This window comes from Pavona decussata, unplaced genomic scaffold (genome assembly GCF_977016875.1).
Source record: "Pavona decussata unplaced genomic scaffold, jaPavDecu1.1 SCAFFOLD_110, whole genome shotgun sequence".
NCBI classification, from domain to species: domain Eukaryota; kingdom Metazoa; phylum Cnidaria; class Anthozoa; order Scleractinia; family Agariciidae; genus Pavona; species Pavona decussata.
In genome coordinates this window covers 341,296-360,000 of record NW_028145524.1, presented here as the reverse complement: position 1 = coordinate 360,000, position 18,705 = coordinate 341,296, and the positions used below count along the sequence as shown (strand labels likewise).

Genomic DNA, 18,705 nt, shown 5'->3' with positions numbered 1-18,705 from the left:
AAAATCTAACTTCAATGTTAACATAGGTACCAAATCCGCTTTTGTCAATCATATCTCCCATTCCAGATGGTGTACATGTTGCGAAGAGAAAACGGCAAAGTTTCTAAAATTGGTTCCTGTTAGTAGACAAGTAGCGAGTAAACTTGGTTCAACTCAGGGAGCAGAGAAATGACAATACCTTCCATTCAATACTAGCACCCCTACTAACACTAAGTGCAGTGAGGAATCGTGATCTTCAAGATGTCGACCAGCTCTATAATGGAGATCTCTATTCCATCTGTGAGAAAGATCCTTACAAGAGTTCTGCTCTGGCACGTACAATCAATCCATTTGCCTTTTCCTCAGAAAAATTTTCCAAGTCCGCTTTGCATTCATCGAGAATTTTTTTGGACCTCTTCACAGGGGGTCTGCTGAAATTGTCCTTGCGCAGTTTGCAATGTTCTTTGCAGCTTTTCTTCTCTCTCCCTTTTGGTCTTAGCTACTTCTTTTGAGTAATTTATCGTAAAGAGTCGCACATTACATTTAATCCAATCCCAAGTAACTCTTACATCCGAAAATTCCTCTCCCTCTTTTTTCCATTGATCTTGCTTTTCTTTCATCTTTTGACCAAAATTTTCATCAGTCAATAAGGAGGAATTCATTTTCGAAAACCCCGGGCCTCGCTCGACATTCCTCGATTTCCTGTAGATGTAAGAAAATTGCTGAGTGATCAGTCCTTATTGCTGCAATGATGTTGACATCTTTAATTAAGTCCTGAAGTGAATTTGCAATGAGCCAATAATCCAATCTACAAAAAATAAAAGGAGATTTTTGGGACCATGTAGAGCTTTTTGCTTGAGGGTTTTTAACGCGCCATACGTCATGAAAATTAAAAGTTGTTTGTATTTCGTCAATGTGTTCAACAACTTTTTTCCTTAATACCAGTATTTCACCTTGTTTGTCCACAGGCGTCCCAAGCTCACGTTTAGAGAAAGCGAAAAATTAATTATCTATTTATTCATATATGCGTCACGGCTGTGTGAGTTGGAACGTGACCTTTCATCTTACGCGGTGTTAGGTTAGATGAGAACCGTTGAGAATTTGAGCGCTTTATAAGACGTTGTATGGGGAATAAAATATCGTTCATTTAGAACGCTAAATACATTAAAATATCCTCATTTTTTACGTAAGATGATTAAAACAAAGTCACCTCTTGTGTGTCCGTTGTGCCTTTGCGTTATTTTCGCTGTTTTGGGCTTTTTATGCCACCACTGTTCTCTCCTTCGTTTAATGAAGGAGAGAACAGTGGTGGCATAAAAAGCCCAAAACAGCGAAAATAACGCAAAAGCACAACGGACATGCAAGAGGTGAGTTTGTTTTAATCATCTTACGTAAAAAATGAGGATATTTCAACGTATTTAGCGTTCTAAATGAACGATATTTTATTCCCCATACAACGTCTTATAAAGCGCTCAAATTCTCAACGGTTCTCATGTAACCTAACACCGCGTAAGATGAAAGGTCACGTTCCAACTCACACAATTAATTTTTCGCTTTCTCTAAACGTGAGCTTGGGACGCCTGTGGTTTGTCCGGTAGTGGATTAATGGGACAATTAAAGTCGTCACCCATTATTATTTTATCTTTATAAGCGAGACCTTCTTTCCTTAAAACGGCAATTAAGTGATCATAGAATTGCACAGCTTTATTATCATTGTTTGGACCGTAAACATTCACTAAAAATATTTTTCATCATTAATTTGAACTTCAATACTAATATATCTCCCATTGGGATCGATGACTTTTTTAATTATCTTGCAATCAAACCCCTTTCGAAAGAGTATTGCAACACCTCTTGAATTACTACTCCCATGAGCAAGCCCCCAAGGGGCACCCCATTCAGCTTTCCATTGTTTCTCATTGTTCCCAGTTGAATGCGTTTCTTGAAGAAAAATAATATTTGGATTTTGTTTTCTGCACCATGCAAAAATTGCGCATCGTTTCTTAAAATTGCTCAAGCTTCTAACATTTAATGAAAGCATTCTAAAATCACTCATTTCTCAACGATTTTTCTTTTTGGTACGGAAAGAGCTTGGAAGACCATTTGCCTTATAGCACACCTTTGAATAATTATTTGCATCGCTCTACACAAAAAAACGAAAACACTGACACAAAAACATAAACACAAAGTGAATAATTTAGCTTGGAAAATAGTATCGAATTCAAATTTTCATCTTCACTCCTGAAGGAGTGTAGCATCGTTTCTCTCTCCCTCAGCCGCACTTGCTCCGAACCGATAAATATTAACTTAATAAAACGATTGAAAAATACACGCCGAGACGCCGAACAAACGCCGGGGCCCCGATTATACGCACCCGGCGTTTATTTAAAAATCGGCAGTATTGACCCAGCGTTTTAACGAAGCCTGCGTTTAATCATGCCATTCTTATACAAACTTTGTGAATAAATTTTCTTTTGTTTTATCCACCAACATGGCTTCGATGCAAGTCACATATTGATTGAATTATGAGACAACGATGATGTCCTACAGTTTTCCTAGAGCTATTTTGCTTGTGTGTGGGATCTTGATAGCTACAACGTTTCTTTGGGTGGCTTATTATCATGGAATTCTAACCAGTCAGACCAGTCGTTTCAATGGTAAGACAGCAGTGCTTGTTACCAAGTACATGCGCGCTCCTATGTCAGTGAGGTTTATTAATCAGTTCGTGGTCGTAAATCGAAATCTGCCGTAAGAGTGATTTGGGTCGCTTTTCAATTTAGCTAAAATTTTCGCTTTGGAATTCAGTTGGTACCACATGGAAAAATTGAAAGGCTTTTTGCCAACTTCCAATTTCATTGGTACATCAAAATCTTACGCGATGCACAAGAAGACAACAAAATAGAAATGAAATTTTGAGCGGCAACGGTGAGTAACTCCAAACGTCGATAATTTGTTTATTGCGGAAAATTTCCGTTTAATCCGCGCGTACCACTGGTACCATTTGCAAAACAGTTTTTGCTTAATGGAAATCCCTCTTGAACTTCATATATATCACTGGCAAACTGATAAAGTTTTGGCCCCGTTCAAACGTTGCATTTTACAAGAGCGAATTTAATTCGAGAATTAAATGCATGTGTCAATTAAAATTGACAGTTTCGAAGTAAATACGACCTTCGCCGAATCTGCGACTGGAACAGTCGAAGATTCGACTGAGGTAGGTTCGATATTTGATTTGATTTGAATGCATAAATTATTTATCTATTATTCACCAAAGTGGAGGTAAATATCTACTACTTTCATCAACACTGGGGTGAATGATTGTTTTAGCATATACCACACAAGCTGAATAACTGGCGCACCAAAAAATTACTTTATTTCTGATAGTAATTATACCTGTCGGGAAATAGAACTGACGTGCGTTACTTAAAATACTGCATAATAAAATAAAAACTAAACAATTATTCGAATGATTAAATGGGAGTCAAAGTATATGAAAGTATATGACATGTATCAAGTCGATCAAACTCGGCTCGTTGTTTTATAAAGCGGAACAAGATAAGTGGACAACGCTTTAGCCCGGCGTTTAGCGGACTATACGTCTGCCTAGAAAACAAGATCTAGAAATCAAAGACCTCGAGTCAGCCTCTTACGTCAAGATTTCTAATCAAGAGTTCAAGTTAGGATTTCAGCCAGGGATCCCTGGTTGGTATTACCAGTCAGGATCTCGTTAGTTAGAATTTTGATTTTGGATTTCGTTTGGAATGTTAAGGCAACTTTTTCAATATCCTTGCCTAAAGGAGTATAGCCTTCTTAGACAGACCGGGGGTAAGCCGGTATAATAAGCGGGTCACAAGTGATAAGGTTTTTTCTGCATGTTTTCAGGAGGTTTTGACGAATCCTTAGTGTAGCTTACTCTTAGTGGATGGATGTTTTCGGTTGTCACGATTTTCGTTTCTTTGAGCAGAATTTTTGTCTTGGGATGTAAGGCCTGATTTTAGAATGAAATTACTGAATTATGAAAACACGAAATTCCACACATCCCGAATCATCTGCGTCAGAGAGAACCAGGATTAGAATTCCGTTCTCTTGACGTCAACGCAGCGTCTTTGATCTTTCCTTTTGTTGTACCGCCTACAGGTCTTGCCGCTCCAAAAATAGCCAGCGACACCAAACACAAGATCATCATCATTGGTGCGGGTCCAACGGCTCTAGGTGCTGCTTTTAGACTTTATAACCTGAGTAAAATATTTCGTAACACATCGATCACCATTCTTGAACAACACGGAAAGCCTGGAGGACTGGCTTTATCTGAGAGAGATGACCAAGGCTTTCTCTGGGACATGGGAGGCCACGTGATATTTTCACATTACGACTATTTTAACTGGATGTTGGACATAGCGGTAAAGGACTGGAATCAGAGACCAAGGGCTGCATATGCATTCATGATGGGGTCTGATGGAAACCGAAGATTTATTCCATACCCAGTTCAGAACAACATTGAAGTGATGGACAAATTGGACCAGCAAAAGTGTCTATCAGGGCGTGAAGAAATTGCCAAAAATCCAGTGAAGGGAAGGCCTGCAAACTTTGATGAATGGCTTCTTCGTCATTTTGGCACAGGCCTATGTGAGGTGTTCATGAGAAAATATTACAGAAAATTTTGGACGGTAGATCCTACTGAAATGAGCTCTGTCTGGGTGGGCGAGCGAGTTACTGTTCCAGATATTGCCAAGATCAAGCTTAAGATTGCTGAATACGACAATGGAACTGCTGTAAAAGACTCTGCGTGGGAACCTAATAATGTTTTTCGATTTCCAAGGTACAATGGAACAGGTTCCATATGGCAAGCAGTGACTGATCTTCTTCCACGTCAGTGGTTTAAGTTCCGCCATAAAGCTATAGGGATAGACATTGACACAAACTCTGTTATCGTGGAGACAGATCCACTGCTTAAGAAAAGAAAACATACTTTTAAGTTTGACTCTTTGATATCAACAGTACCACTTGACATTTTTGTCAATATGATAACAGGTAGAGACGGTTCACTCCAGAAGATGAAAGAACTAACTTCACAACTTGTTTATACGCACACTCACTTGATAGGTATTGGATTGACAGGTCAACCTCCCTTAAGGCTTCTAAACAAGTCCTTGATGTACTTTCCTGATTCTGATTCTCCTTTCTATCGAATAACGGTTTTCTCCAGCTACTCAGATGATCATGTTCCAGAGCCTGGGAGGCAGTGGTCAATTATGTGTGAGGCAGCAGAGCCGAAAAATAACTCAACTTCAGAGAAGTGGACAAAGAACCATTTGATCGACGTTACCATAAATGCGTTAATTAGTTACGGGTTCATTAATACACCAGAAATGGTTATTTCAAAATACTATCACCGATTAGACCATGGTTACCCAGTTCCATCAATCAACAGAGAAATGATTCTCCAAAAAGTGCTACCTTGGTTAGAATCCAAAGGTATTTTCTCTCGGGGCTGGTTTGGAGGCTGGAAGTACGAGGTTGGAAACCAAGACCACTCATTCATGCAGGGTGTTGAAGTCATCGACAGGCTTTTAAAAGGCGTTCGGGAGAACACCTTCTTTGGTAAAATTTGTATCAACACCAGGAAAAACACTAGAACGATTTGCAATAAGAAGTTGCTGGACTACGAATTTGTGATAGCTCATTATAACGAAAATCTTGATTGGCTGATGCCAATAGCCAATCACACTCATGTTTATCACAAAGGGACAGATCTCCAACCTCAATCGCTGCCATTGAATGCCTGGGAATGGTTACCCAATATTGGACGGGAGAGTCATACGTATCTGTATCACATTATAAACAACTATGATACCTTGCCTGAAATAACTGTTTTTCTTCAAGGTGATGGTGAAGAACTTGCTGGTGGCGGATTATGCTTCAGGAATGCTATGGATTACGTTGACAACGTCAAGAGAAACATTGTTTGTAACGTTCAAAGTAGAATTAAGAACTGGGGCAGAATTGGTCACTATGGGAAGTGGCTGGCGATGTTGAAGAGTGGAGAAATTCGTCGCGCTAATTTGAATTTAGGCGAATTTTTTAAGGAACTGTTTGGCTATCCACACCCAAGGGTCATTTCTGCATGCCCGAGAGGATGTTTTGCAGCAACTCGGGACATGATTAAGAAACATCCAATTGACTTTTATAAAAAAGCGATTTCATTTGTGGATGATCATCCAAATCCGGAGGAAGGACATTACTTTGAAAGGCTTTGGTACACGATATTCTCACCATCTTCTGCTCAAAGTTTTATGATAAGTAGGAGCACACTTTTATCTTTGTTTTTCGTTCAGATATCCCTTCAATTTTGCATAGAGTGGATCTTATGATTGTAGAAGTTTGAAAATAAATTGTTAACGTATTCTTCTTCTTCTTCATATTGTTATTATTATTATTATTATTATTATTATTATTATTATTATTATTATTATTATGGCAGTAAAAACTTCTGGATGCCCGGATTATCTAAACAATGATTGGGTGGCCAGCCGTAGGCAATCAATGTAACGACCAAAGTCCATAGAATTAAACTGCGAACTTCTAATCATAAAAATCCTAGTAATTAAATTCTAAAACTTTTTACCATCCATAAAATCCTCAATCTAAATACTAAAAGTTCTGTTCATCGCGATTAAAACACTTAAAAAATAAATAAAAATAAAAGTATAATAAAACGCCTAATGTCCATTATTTCAAAAGCTTAAAGTGCCTGGCAATGTTGAGTGAACTTGTGATAACTGATTTCTGTATCTGCAGAGCTATTGTGTCGCTTTTATCTCCCACTAGCTCTTTAAGTGCCTTCCTGACATCTCTTGAGTAACCTCCGAGTACATCCACAATAATATTGAACTGTCTCACACGATATTCAGGATATCTCTGCTCGAGCTCCCAGCGTAATGGCCCGTACTTTGTTGTCTTCTCGGCATCTTTCTCCTCCCTGTTTTCAACCCAAGGGCATGCAGCTCATCTCTATCACCGATACTTTCTTATTCTCCTTGTCCACGACTTATTATTATTATTATTATTATTATTATTATTATTATTATTATTATTATTATTATTATTATTATTATTATTATGTCTGTCAGGGACCCATCTGTTTATGTCGTCTACCATCCCCGATGTAAATATGAGAATATTAAAGCTGAGTTTTGAGGAACTCTTTTATAAAATTGAATGGCCTGGTTGTTATGGTACAAGAATATTCTTTCGCTGGCATTTCTCTAATTCTCTTGCTGATCTAAAATCATTGTTAATTTGCAAATCGAAATCCGTTCTTTAATAACTACAGCTTCAAAATCGTGAACAATTTTTATCCTACAAAGCGGAAGTGGAATTTTTACCTTTGAGTTGAAAAAAAAAATATCTTTTTTGCATCAACCATTCATCTTGATTTGCCGCTTTTTTATTTTTATTTTATTTTTGAGAACACTTCGTATATCACTTACATACTACTAACAATACGGTACTTACACTACTTGCAGATACCTATAGCTAGTAAGAATATATTTACGAAATCTAAAATATGGTTGAACACACATGTTTTACTAAAGCGAGGGATTTTGAATTTTGTAGCCGGTCATCCATGCGTCTTCTTCTAAAATATTATACAAAAAAGGTTCCCATCTCTTGTGAAATTCTGGGAGCGTCTTGTTTTTGTAAGCTATCAAAACTTCCAGTTTCCCTTTTATTTCTACCTTTTTCTAAAAGTGGAGCCTAAACTTAGGTAACGTTTTAGTTTTTCTACATTCCCAAATTAGCCCCTCTCAGTGGTTTTAGGGAACAAGGAAACAGGAGCATTCATTTTCAGGAAGCATGGGATATTGTCATTGTATTTTCTGGGAACAAGGGAACTCCTGATTAGATTGTTGGGAACAAGGGAACACCAATCTACTTTCAAAAATATATATACATATTTTTAACTTTCCGAGCCGCTACAAAAAAAAATCTAACTTCAATGTTAACATAGGTACCAAATCCGCTTTTGTCAATCATATCTCCCATTCCAGATGGTGTACATGTTGCGAAGAGAAAACGGCAGAGTTTCTAAAATTGGTTCCTGTTAGTAGACAAGTACCGAGTAAACTTGGTTCAACTCAGGGAGCAGAGAAATGACAATACCTTCCATTCAATACTAGCGCTCCTACTACCACTAAGTGCAGTGAGGAATCGTGATCTTCAAGATGTTGACCAGCTCTATAATGGAGATCTCAATTCCATCTGTGAGGAAGATTCTTACAGAGTTCTGCTCTGGCACGTACAATCAATCCATTTGCCTTTTCCTCAGAAAAATTTTCCAAGTCCGCTTTGCATTCATCGAGAATTTTTTTGGACCTCTTCACAGGGGGTCTGCTGAAATTGTCCTTGCGCAGTTTGCAATGTTCTTTCCAGCTTTTCTTCTCTCTCCCTTTTGGTCTTAGCTACTTCTTTTGAGTAATTTATCGTAAAGAGTCGCACATTACATTTAATCCAATCCCAAGTAACTCTTACATCCGAAAATTCCTCTCCCTCTTTTTTCCATTGATCTTGCTTTTCTTTCATCTTTTGAACAAAATTTTCATCAGTCAATAAGGAGGTATTCATTTTCCAAAACCCCGGGCCTCGCTGACATTCCTCGATTTCCTGTAGATGTGAGAAAATTGCTGAGTGATCAGTCCTTATTGCTGCAATGATGTTGACATCTTTAATTAAGTCTGGAAGTGAATTTGAAATGAGCCAAAAATCCAATCTCCAAAAAATAAAAGGAGATTTTTGGGACCATGTAGACCTTTTTGCTTGAGGGCTTTTAACGCGCCATACGTCATGAAAATTAAAAGTTGTTTGTATTTCGTCAATGTGTTCAACAACTTTCTTCCTTAATACCAGTATTTCACCTTGTTTGTCCAGTAGTGGATTAATGGGACAATTAAAGTCGCCACCTATTATTATTTTATCCTCATAAGCGAGACCTTCTTTCCTTAAAACGGCAATTAAGTGATCATAGAATTGCACAGCTTTATTATCATTGTTTGGACCGTAAACATTCACTAAAAAATATTTTTCATCATTAATTTGAACTTCAACACTAATATATCTCCCATTGGGATCAATGACTTTTTAAATTATCTTGCAATCAAACCCCTTTCGAAAGAGTATTGCAACACCTCTTGAATTACTACTCCCATGAGCAAGCCCCCAAGGGGCACCCCATTCAGCTTTCCATTGTTTCTCATTGTCCCCAGTTGAATGCGTCTCTTGAAGAAAAATAATATTTGGATTTTGTTTTCTGCACCATGCAAAAATTGCGCATCGTTTCTTAAAATTGCTGAAGCCTCTAACATTTAATGAAAGCATTCTAAAATCACTCATTTCGCAATGATTTTTCTTTTTGGTACGGAAAGAGCTTGGAAGACCATTTGCCTTATAGCACACCTTTGAATAATTATTTGCATCGCTCTACACACAAAAAAAAACGAAAACACTGACACAAAAACATAAACACAAAGTGAATAATTTAGCTTGGAAAATAGTATCGAATTTCAAATTTTTATTTTCCCTCCTGAAGGAGTGTAGCATCGTTTCTCTCTCCCTCACTCCAGCCGCACTAGCTCCGAACCGATAAATATTAACTTAATAAAACGATTGAAAAATGCACGCCGGGACCCCGAACAAACGCTGGGGCCCCGATTAAACGCACCCGGCGTTTATACGAAGCCGGCGATTAATCGGGGTCCGGCGTTTATTCGAGAAAATACGGTATATGGAAACAGCCTTTTTTGCGATCGTCTGCGATTGTTTGCCATCTGCGATCTGCGATCTACGATCTACGTGGGTATGTAATATTGTAATTTGTCTTTTCTCAGAATAAATTGTTCTTGTTGTCTGCGATCGTCTGCAATCGAGTGGAAACCAGCCTTTACTGTTGTTCTTGATTTGTTGGTTTGCATGTAACGTCATGGCGTCATGGAGGGTTACCTGCCATTTTTATACAAACTTTGTGAATATTAAAATTTTCTTTTGTTTTGTCCACCAACATGGCGGCGATGCAAATCACTCATTGATTGAATTATCAGGAGGCAACGATGATGTCCTACAGATTTCCTAGGGCTATTTTGCTTGTGTTTGGGATCTTGATGGCTTCAACGTTTCTTTGGGTGGCTTATTATTATGGAATTCTAACCATTCGCTTCAATGGTAAGACAGCAGCGCTTGTTACCAAGTACATGTGCGCTCCTATGTTTTGAGATTTATTAATTTCGTGGCCGTAAATCGAAATCTGCCGTAAAAGTGATTTGGGTCGCTTTTTAATTTAGCTAAAACTTTCGCTTTGGAATTAGTCAGGGGCACCTAACAGATCGTTTCGGTAAATTATCTGTTCGGAAGGCCCTTCATCCCCTACAATTTTCTGAAGGGAATTTTCACCTTGAGGGAAATTTAAGGCCTAGTGTTTTCGGATTGATAAAAATGTCGTTTCGGGGACCGAAAAAAGGTCAGCTAAGATTTTCGGAAAGGAAATAAGAACTAAGGTTTTCGGGAAATGGACAAAGATGCCCTAGTAATTTCGAAAAGACTCAGGTTGCCCTAGAATGACCGAACAGATAAAAATATTATAGCGCGGTCTAAAATGAACCTACAGAGCTTTAACGGCACTCCAGATAGCCTATAATAGCGTTTCAAAGGATCTGAGAGAAAACTGTCGTTGGGTGCCCCTGATTGGTGTCACATGGAAAAAATTGAAGGCTTTTTGCCGACTTCTAATTTTTTATTGGTACATCAAAATCTTACTCGATGCACAATAAGACAACAAAATTTAAATGCTAATTTTGAGCGGTAGCGGTGGAGTAACTCCAAACGCCGATCGTTTGTTTGTTGCGGAAAATTTCCGTTTAATCCGCGCGTACCATTTGCAAACATTTTTGCTAAATGGAAATCCCTCTTGAACATTATATATATCACTGGCAAACTGATAAAGTTTTAGCCCCGTTCAAACTATATGTTCAAACGTCGCATTTTACACGTGCGAACTTAATTCCAGAATTAAATGCATGTGAAATCAGTGAAATGCGACGTTTGAATCAATAAAATTTGACAGTTAACGTTTCGAATTAAATACGACCAGGTTACCGAATATGCGACTGAAACAGTCGAAGATTCGACTTAGCTAGGTTCGATATTTGATTCAGACGTCCCATTTCACGTGTGCCAAATATAATGCATAAATTATTTATCAATTATTCACCGAAGTGGAGGTAAATATCCACTACTTTCACCAACACTGAGGTGAATAATTGTTTAAGCATATACCACACAAGCTGAATAACTGGCGGACCAAAAAATTACTTTATTTCTGATAATAACAAGAGACTATGAGGTACCTCATAGTCTCTTGGTAATAAATAATTATACCTGTCGGGAAAGTAGAACTGACGTGCGTTACTTAAAATATTGTATAATAAAATATTAACAAGAAAATTATTTGAATGATTGAATGTGAGTCAAAGTATATGAAAGTATAGTGTATGACATGTATCAAGTCGATCAAACTCGGCTCGTTGTTTGGTCTTGTTTTATTAAAGCGGAACTAGATAAGTAGACAACGCTTTAGTCCGGCGTTTAGCTGACTATACGTCCGCCTAGAAAACAAGATCTAGGAATCAAAGACCTCGAGTCAGCCTCTTACGTCAAGATTTCTAGTCAGGACGTCAAGTTAGGAATCCCTGGCTGGTATTACCGGTCAGGATCTCGAGTTAGAATTTTGATTTTGGATTTCGTTTGGAATTTAAACGCAACTTTTTCAAAATCCTTGCGTGGAGAAGTATAGCCTGTTCTTAGACAGACAATAAAAAAGCGGCTAACTAATTTGTAGGTCTTTTTCTGCAGGTTTTCAGGGGTTTTTTACACTCCTTTAGTTTACTCCGGCGAAACTTATTATTTCCCTGAGCAGAATTTTGTCTTGGGATATAAGGCCCGATTTTAAAATGCCGGAGTTGGATTTTACAAAACTAGACGCATAACTGCGTGTACTCGAGCTTCTCTTATGGAAATAAACTTTGTTCACATGAATAAATATATCTAGCGATAATTCTCGATTACCAGCCGCTGTTCGGGAAATGAGTACATCGAGCCTACAGCGATAATGAAATGTCCGCCAGTTGCCTAACAACAAAACCGTGACAAAGTCGATTTTTGTTGTGGCCGTTTTAGCGGTCAAGAAATGCTTTTGGCGACTAGTATCAACGGAAAAAAATATTTTACAGACAAAATGGACGTGATTTGGACTATCAGCTTCAAAATAAGAGAGGAAATCGACCTGAGAGAACCTTTGTATTGCGTACGTGTTTATATTTCCTTATAATTATGAGAATACAATTATAAATTATAATAGACTTGCTTCGCATAGCGATATCTCATATTTTTCTCACCATTGTTGTATACATTTCCAGTTAAGTGAATAGGTTTGTCTAAGATATCGCAATCATCAAATGCCGAAATAACAACAGTCTTTGCATAGCCCGATCTACGTACGACATGAAGTGCTTGACTACTACATATGCGATTACAATAATTGTAGAGATCATGATAAAAACGGTGTTCAGCACTTCGTTGACAGCTGTATATAATTTTAGCCTTTTTACCCGGGCCGTAAGGCGGCGTGAGTTAAGTTTTCGGTCGCGTTATATCATTCCTTATTTTTTTTATAGGGTCGCGATGGGCCGAGAGATAAGACTTCGGTCCACGAGTTAAGTTCTCGGTCTCGTTCTTTGTACTCGGGCCGTGAGGCGCCGAGTTAAGTTCACCACATGACGTGTCACATACAGGATGGCAGATGGAAGACACAAATGACTAAAATTCTTAATGACTACTTTAAATCATTCCTGTCCAAACCTGTAAATATCCGGACTTGAACAATGATGACGGAAAACGCTTGCAAAAGTTTGCGTTTTAATACAATGCCAGTGATCACCACAAGATTTGGTAGAAAGCGTAGAACACTTTTAATCGGAAATTGCTGTTAGCGTCATCATGACCCGGGGTCACATGAACAGACGCGAAGAAACTTAATCTGTTTATGTATTTATTTTTATATAGTGTCTTTTGTACATCTGTTAACTTTCGAAGTTTTTCAACCATTTATATTTTATCTTTTCGTTACTAGCACTTTAAAAATTCGAAAGGTTTATATCGTTTTCTATTTACTTAGCTTTTTTAGTTCCTCAAGGTTCGTTTTGTTTAACCGAAAATTTGGCAACTAAATCACTCTATTACCCCACGGGCCAAGAGAGATACAGATCTGTCTCACGATTACTATTGAAAAACAATCAACGTAGAAACTGTTTCTGTCTCCTAATGAAAGGTGAATAACAAATGCTTTCCCCTGTATTTCATTTGTAAATATGAACAGCGGAACATTGGAAAACGTACCAGGATAACTTACGCGTGACGCATAACGTTTCTCGAGATCATAGCTGAAATTATGATCCGTCATTGACCCGGCGTCACACAGATACATATGCGGACTGTACAAATGGTTTCTGTCTCCAAATGAAAGGTGAAAACGTAAGGGTTAAAGCCCGGGGATTTTAAAAAGCATCCGTACGACAAATGTCGTTTTCCCCTGTATTTCATTCTGACTGCAAGAAATGCAATTTCATCTGTTGGTTACTTGTTGCCTCACTATATCTCTGTATCTATCGATTTGGGGGAATTAGCGATGCTGGAGGTTATCACTGCCAAAAGATTGTAGGCTTACGCACCACGCAGTCAAATATGGCCCGAGTATAAGCTGAAAACAGTTTCTTGTTTTTATTATTGTTTTTCTTAGCGATAAGACCTGTCACGCGAGATTCCCGCCATTTTATTCATATTTAGCCAATCACATTATAGCTCGCTTGTGGACTACCGTGATCAAAAAATCGAACGAAGAGAGAAAGAGAGAGAGAAAGAATCCTGTTATTGAAAACGGCGTGTTCGTGACTTTTACAAAAGGAAAAATAACCTGTCTTAAGCCGGATTACGGCTTACAGAATTGTAAGTATATCAACATGTACAATATTACAGAGAAAGTTTGCTGTTGAAGTTTCGTTTTTGAGTAGAACTGATTTTTGAAGAATGATAGTTGGTCGGCTCACATGTATCATTTACTTTCAGTTGACTTGCTAGCTTGTGCAAAGAGAAATTGTGCATTAAACTAGTTCAAAACAACTGGTAGATCCTGTGGACATTATTTTCCTGGTGTATCTTCAAACCAAGTAGCACGCTAACCCCAGGTGCGAAACACAAAGCAATGCAAGTTCAGTAAAATCAACACTAAAGCAAACAATAAAAAAAAGAATATGTAGTTACCCAAAAGCTACTTGAAGTAATCTTACTCATTTCGTTTTCCGTTTCTTCTTTTATAAGGCAACTAAACTTAAATGTGGAGTCCGTTTTATCTTCGAGAAGACTCTTGAGTTGATCAGGAAAACTCTGCTCCATTTCACTAGTGTCCAGTTGTTCGCAAAGTTCAAGTGTTCAACAGCGTCAGTTTCGGCAGTTAAAGATGATTGTCTTAGCGTTTCAAACTCCATAGACAGCTCACTAAATGTAGGTTTCTCGATAAAGGATTCACTCGGAAGAGTTCGTCCGTAAAGGTCTCTCGTAAAGTTCATGGGCTGACCCGTTCCAAAATGGACACTCGTCATGTTTTAGTGTGGGTCTACCATGGATTTAACGTATTAGTAATCACCGTATTCAAGCTTACAATCCTTGAGATTCCACTGAAGACAGATAACTTCACTTGATCAAGCGTGCAAACACCCTGCACACCATGTTCTCCACCGAAGTCCGCTGACCTTTTCTACGCATGCTCGTATATCTCGCGCACGCGCAGAAGACGTCAGAGGGCGATTTGCGACGGAAAGAAAAACTCGAGCCCATTTTTAAACTCGGGCTTCCCTTGTGGAAGCCCGACTAATTATGAAAACACGAAATCCTAGACATCCCGAATCATCTGGGATGGTCGGAGAAAAATCGGCAATGTTCTTATTCACGACGCTTCCCAGAGAAACAAATTTAGTGTTACGTTCTCCTCACTTCGAAGGCAACAACTTCCATCTTTGTTTTTGTTGTACCTCCTACAGGTCTTGCCGCTCTAAAGAAAGCCAGCCACACCAAACATAAGATCATCATCATTGGTGCAGGCCCAACGGCTCTAGGTGCTGCTTTTCGACTTTATAACTTAAGTAAAGAATTTCCAAACACATTGGTCACCATACTTGAACAACACGAAAAGCCGGGAGGACTAGCTAAATCTGAGAGAGATGACCAAGGCTTTCTCTGGGACATGGGAGGACACGTAATATTTTCATATTACGACTATTTTAACTGGATGATAGACAAAGCGATAAAAGACTGGAATCAGAGACAAGGGGTTGCATATGCATTCATGATGGGATTTGATGGAAACCGAAGATTTATTCCATACCCAGTTCAGAACAACATTGAAGTGATGGACAAATTGGACCAGCAAAAGTGTCTTTCAGGGCTTGAAGAAATTGTCAAAAATCCAGTGAAAGGAAGGCCTGCAAACTTTGATGAATGGCTTCTTCGTCATTTTGGCACAGGCCTATGTGAGGTGTTCATGAGAAAGTATAACAAAAAATTTTGGACGGTAGATCCTACTGAAATGAGCTCTGTCTGGGTGGGCGAGCGAGTTGCTGTTCCAGACATTGCCAACATCAAGCTTAAGATTGCTGAATACGACAATGGAACTACTGTAAATGACTCTGCGCGGGAACCTAATATTTTTTTTCGATTTCCAAGGTATAATGGAACAGGTTCCATATGGCAAGCAGTGACTGATCTTGTTCCACGTCAGTGGTTTAAGTTCCGCCATAAAGTTATAGGGATAGACATTGACACAAACTCTGTTATCGTGGAGACAGATCCACTGCTTAAGAAAAGAAAACATACTTTTAAGTTTGACTCTTTGATATCAACAGTACCACTTGACATTTTTGTCAATATGATAACAGGTAGAGACGGTTCACTGCAAAAGATGAAAGAACTAACTTCACAACTTGTTTATTCGCACACTCACTTGATAGGTATCGGATTGACAGGTCAACCTCCACTAATACTCCTAAACAAGTCCCGGATGTACTTTCCTGATCCTGATTCTCCTTTTTATCGAATAACGGTTTTCTCCAGCTACTCAGATGATCACGTTCCAGAGCCTGGGAGGCAGTGGTCAATTATGTGTGAGGCAGCAGAGCCGAAAAATAACTCTTCTTCAGAGAAGTGGACAAAGGACCATTTGATTGACGCTGCCATAAATGCCTTAATTAGTTACAGGTTCATTAATACACCAGAAATGGTTATTTCAAAATACTATCACCGATTAGCCCATGGTTACCCAGTTCCATCAATCAACAGAGAAATGATTCTCCAAAACGTTCAACCTTGGTTGGAATCCAAAGGTATTTTCTCCCGGGGCTGGTTTGGAGGCTGGAAGTACGAGGTTGGAAACCAAGACCACTCATTCATGCAGGGTGTTGAAGTCATCGACAGGCTTTTAAAAGGCATCCGGGAGGACACCTTCTTTGGTAAAAATTGTATCAACTCCAGGAAAAACAATAGAGCGTTTTGCAATAAGAAGTTGCTAGACTATGAATTTGTGATAGCTCATTATAACGAAAATCTTGATTGGCTGATGCCAATAGCCGATCACACTCATGTTTATCACAAAGGGAAAGATCCCCAACCTCCATCGCTGCCATTGAATGCCTGGGACAGGTTACCTAATGTTGGCCGGGAGAGTCATACCTATCTGTATCACATCATAAACAACTATGATACCTTGCCTGAAATAACCGTTTTTCTTCAAGGTGACGGTGAAGAACTTACTGGCCAGTTTTGCTTCAGGAATCCTATGGATTATGTTTACAACGTCAAGAAAAACATTTTTTGTAATGGTCCAGGCAAAAACGAGAACTGGGGCAGAATTCGTCACTTTGGGAAGTGGCTGGAGATGTTGAATAGTGGAGTAATTCGTCGTGCTAATTTGACTTTAGGTGAATTTTTCGAGGAACTATTTGGCTATCCACACCCAAGTGTCATTTCTGTATGTGTGAGAGGATGTTTTGCAGCAACTCGGGACATGATTAAGAGACATCCAATTGACTTTTATAAAAAGGCGATTTCATTTGTGGATGACCATCCAAATCCGGAGGAAGGACATTACTTTGAAAGGCTTTGGAACACGATAATCTCACCATCTTCTGCCCAAAGTTGTATGTTATGTAGGAGTGTGCTTTTGTCTTTGATTTTCGCTCATTTGTCCTTTCAATTTTGGATACGTTAAATTTAAATTTTGGATCTTTTGAATGTAAAGGCTTGGAAATAGATTTATTGTTTATATTTTTGGTTGGCTATGTTTAACGTTTAAGAGAAGAAATTGGAAATTTCATTTCTTGTTTCAGTTTAGCAATGGAAAGATCTACAGAAGATTTTGGAGAATTCGAAATAATCGTGGAACACAATCACATGTTATGAACGGGTTTACTGAAATACGGGAAAAGCAACTTGAAATGAAAAAAAAAAAAAAAAAAAAAACCCGATCAAAGGATTTGCGAGCCTTCACAGCCAAAAATCTTCAGTCTATAAAAGGCATTCAAACTTCTTTGTTAGCTGTTTTTTATGTTAGCATTTTTGGCCTTGACTGTGCATAATCTCGTACCCTGATCTCAGTAATAGTTCGGGAATGTCGAAATGTGACCGTGGGAGATCTGGGTACGAGATTAGACTGTGCACAAACCACAATAGATTTTGAAATGTATTAGAGAAAGTGACCAACCTATACGCTCCTGTTAAGATATTGAACTGTAGTTTGAACTCTAAAACAAAGGATTGTACTCGGTCGCGGCCCCTCCAAGACAAATTCTGCCACCATTGTCATCAACCCTGAAGATGCCAAGGTTTCACTAAGCAGTCTCTCAGTGAACAATGTCCTACCCAACTTTGCAAATAAGCCATTGGACAATGAGAAGACTCGAGTAGGGGGACTGGTGTTGGTTGTGGTGGTGGTGGTGGTGGGGGGCTTATCATGCAGATGCGGCTTGTTTAAAATCGTGAACTATGCACAAAAGTTGCAAGCGGTTTTCCTCACAACTTACTGAAACATAACAGTAACCAGTCAAGTATCATAACGCCATTCGTGCCTTGGTAGGTAAATACTAGGTTTTTCTGCAGACAAACTGAGCGGAAGTAAATACTTCACTGAGTGAAGTTTTTAAAACATGGACGGATGGGGTGTGGGATAATAAAGACGGAACTTATTAACGAATCTGACCTTCAAACGGGAGGCTTCTGAGAGGGATCGGAATAGAGAGGAGGCTTAAAAGAGCTTTTACGGTAAAAAAATTTCAGTTCAACTCTAGCATTATAATTTCTTAAATTCCTTTTTCGTGGAGTCCCGTCGTAACTTTGTCGACCGTTCTCCTGTTCGGCCCCTAAAGACGTTGCCTGGTGGCAAGTCTACTTATTTGATCACTTTTGTTCAAACAACTAGGCCTCAGTGGCCTACTGCAGCCCGATAAATTTTGCACATATAGTTACCGTATTTTCTTTTTTGTAGAGGCAAAGCTTTGTTCACACGATATCACAGAGCTGAAGTTCCTGACATTGAATCTCAAAGGGTGCCGGACGCTATGAGATTGAGAAGTATAC

At 38.7% G+C, this 18,705-nt stretch overlaps 2 protein-coding genes across 2 annotated transcripts; both read left to right on the top strand.

Annotated features, from left to right (window-relative positions):
• The first annotated feature begins 2,532 nt into the window (after positions 1–2,532).
• LOC146470819 (uncharacterized) lies at positions 2,533–6,350 on the top strand. The gene is made up of 2 exons (XM_085121582.1): positions 2,533–2,636; positions 4,117–6,350. Exon 2 carries the CDS (start codon positions 4,320–4,322, stop codon positions 6,348–6,350), a length of 2,031 nt encoding a protein of 676 aa, XP_084977708.1. The 5' UTR covers positions 2,533–2,636; positions 4,117–4,319.
• Positions 6,351–10,051: 3,701 nt separating this feature from the next.
• Positions 10,052–17,593, top strand: LOC146470818 (uncharacterized). The gene is made up of 2 exons (XM_085121579.1): positions 10,052–10,194; positions 15,120–17,593. The coding sequence occupies exons 1-2, from the start codon at positions 10,083–10,085 to the stop codon at positions 17,339–17,341; spliced, it is 2,334 nt and encodes a 777-aa protein (XP_084977705.1). The 5' UTR covers positions 10,052–10,082; the 3' UTR covers positions 17,342–17,593.
• Positions 17,594–18,705: the final 1,112 nt, after the last annotated feature.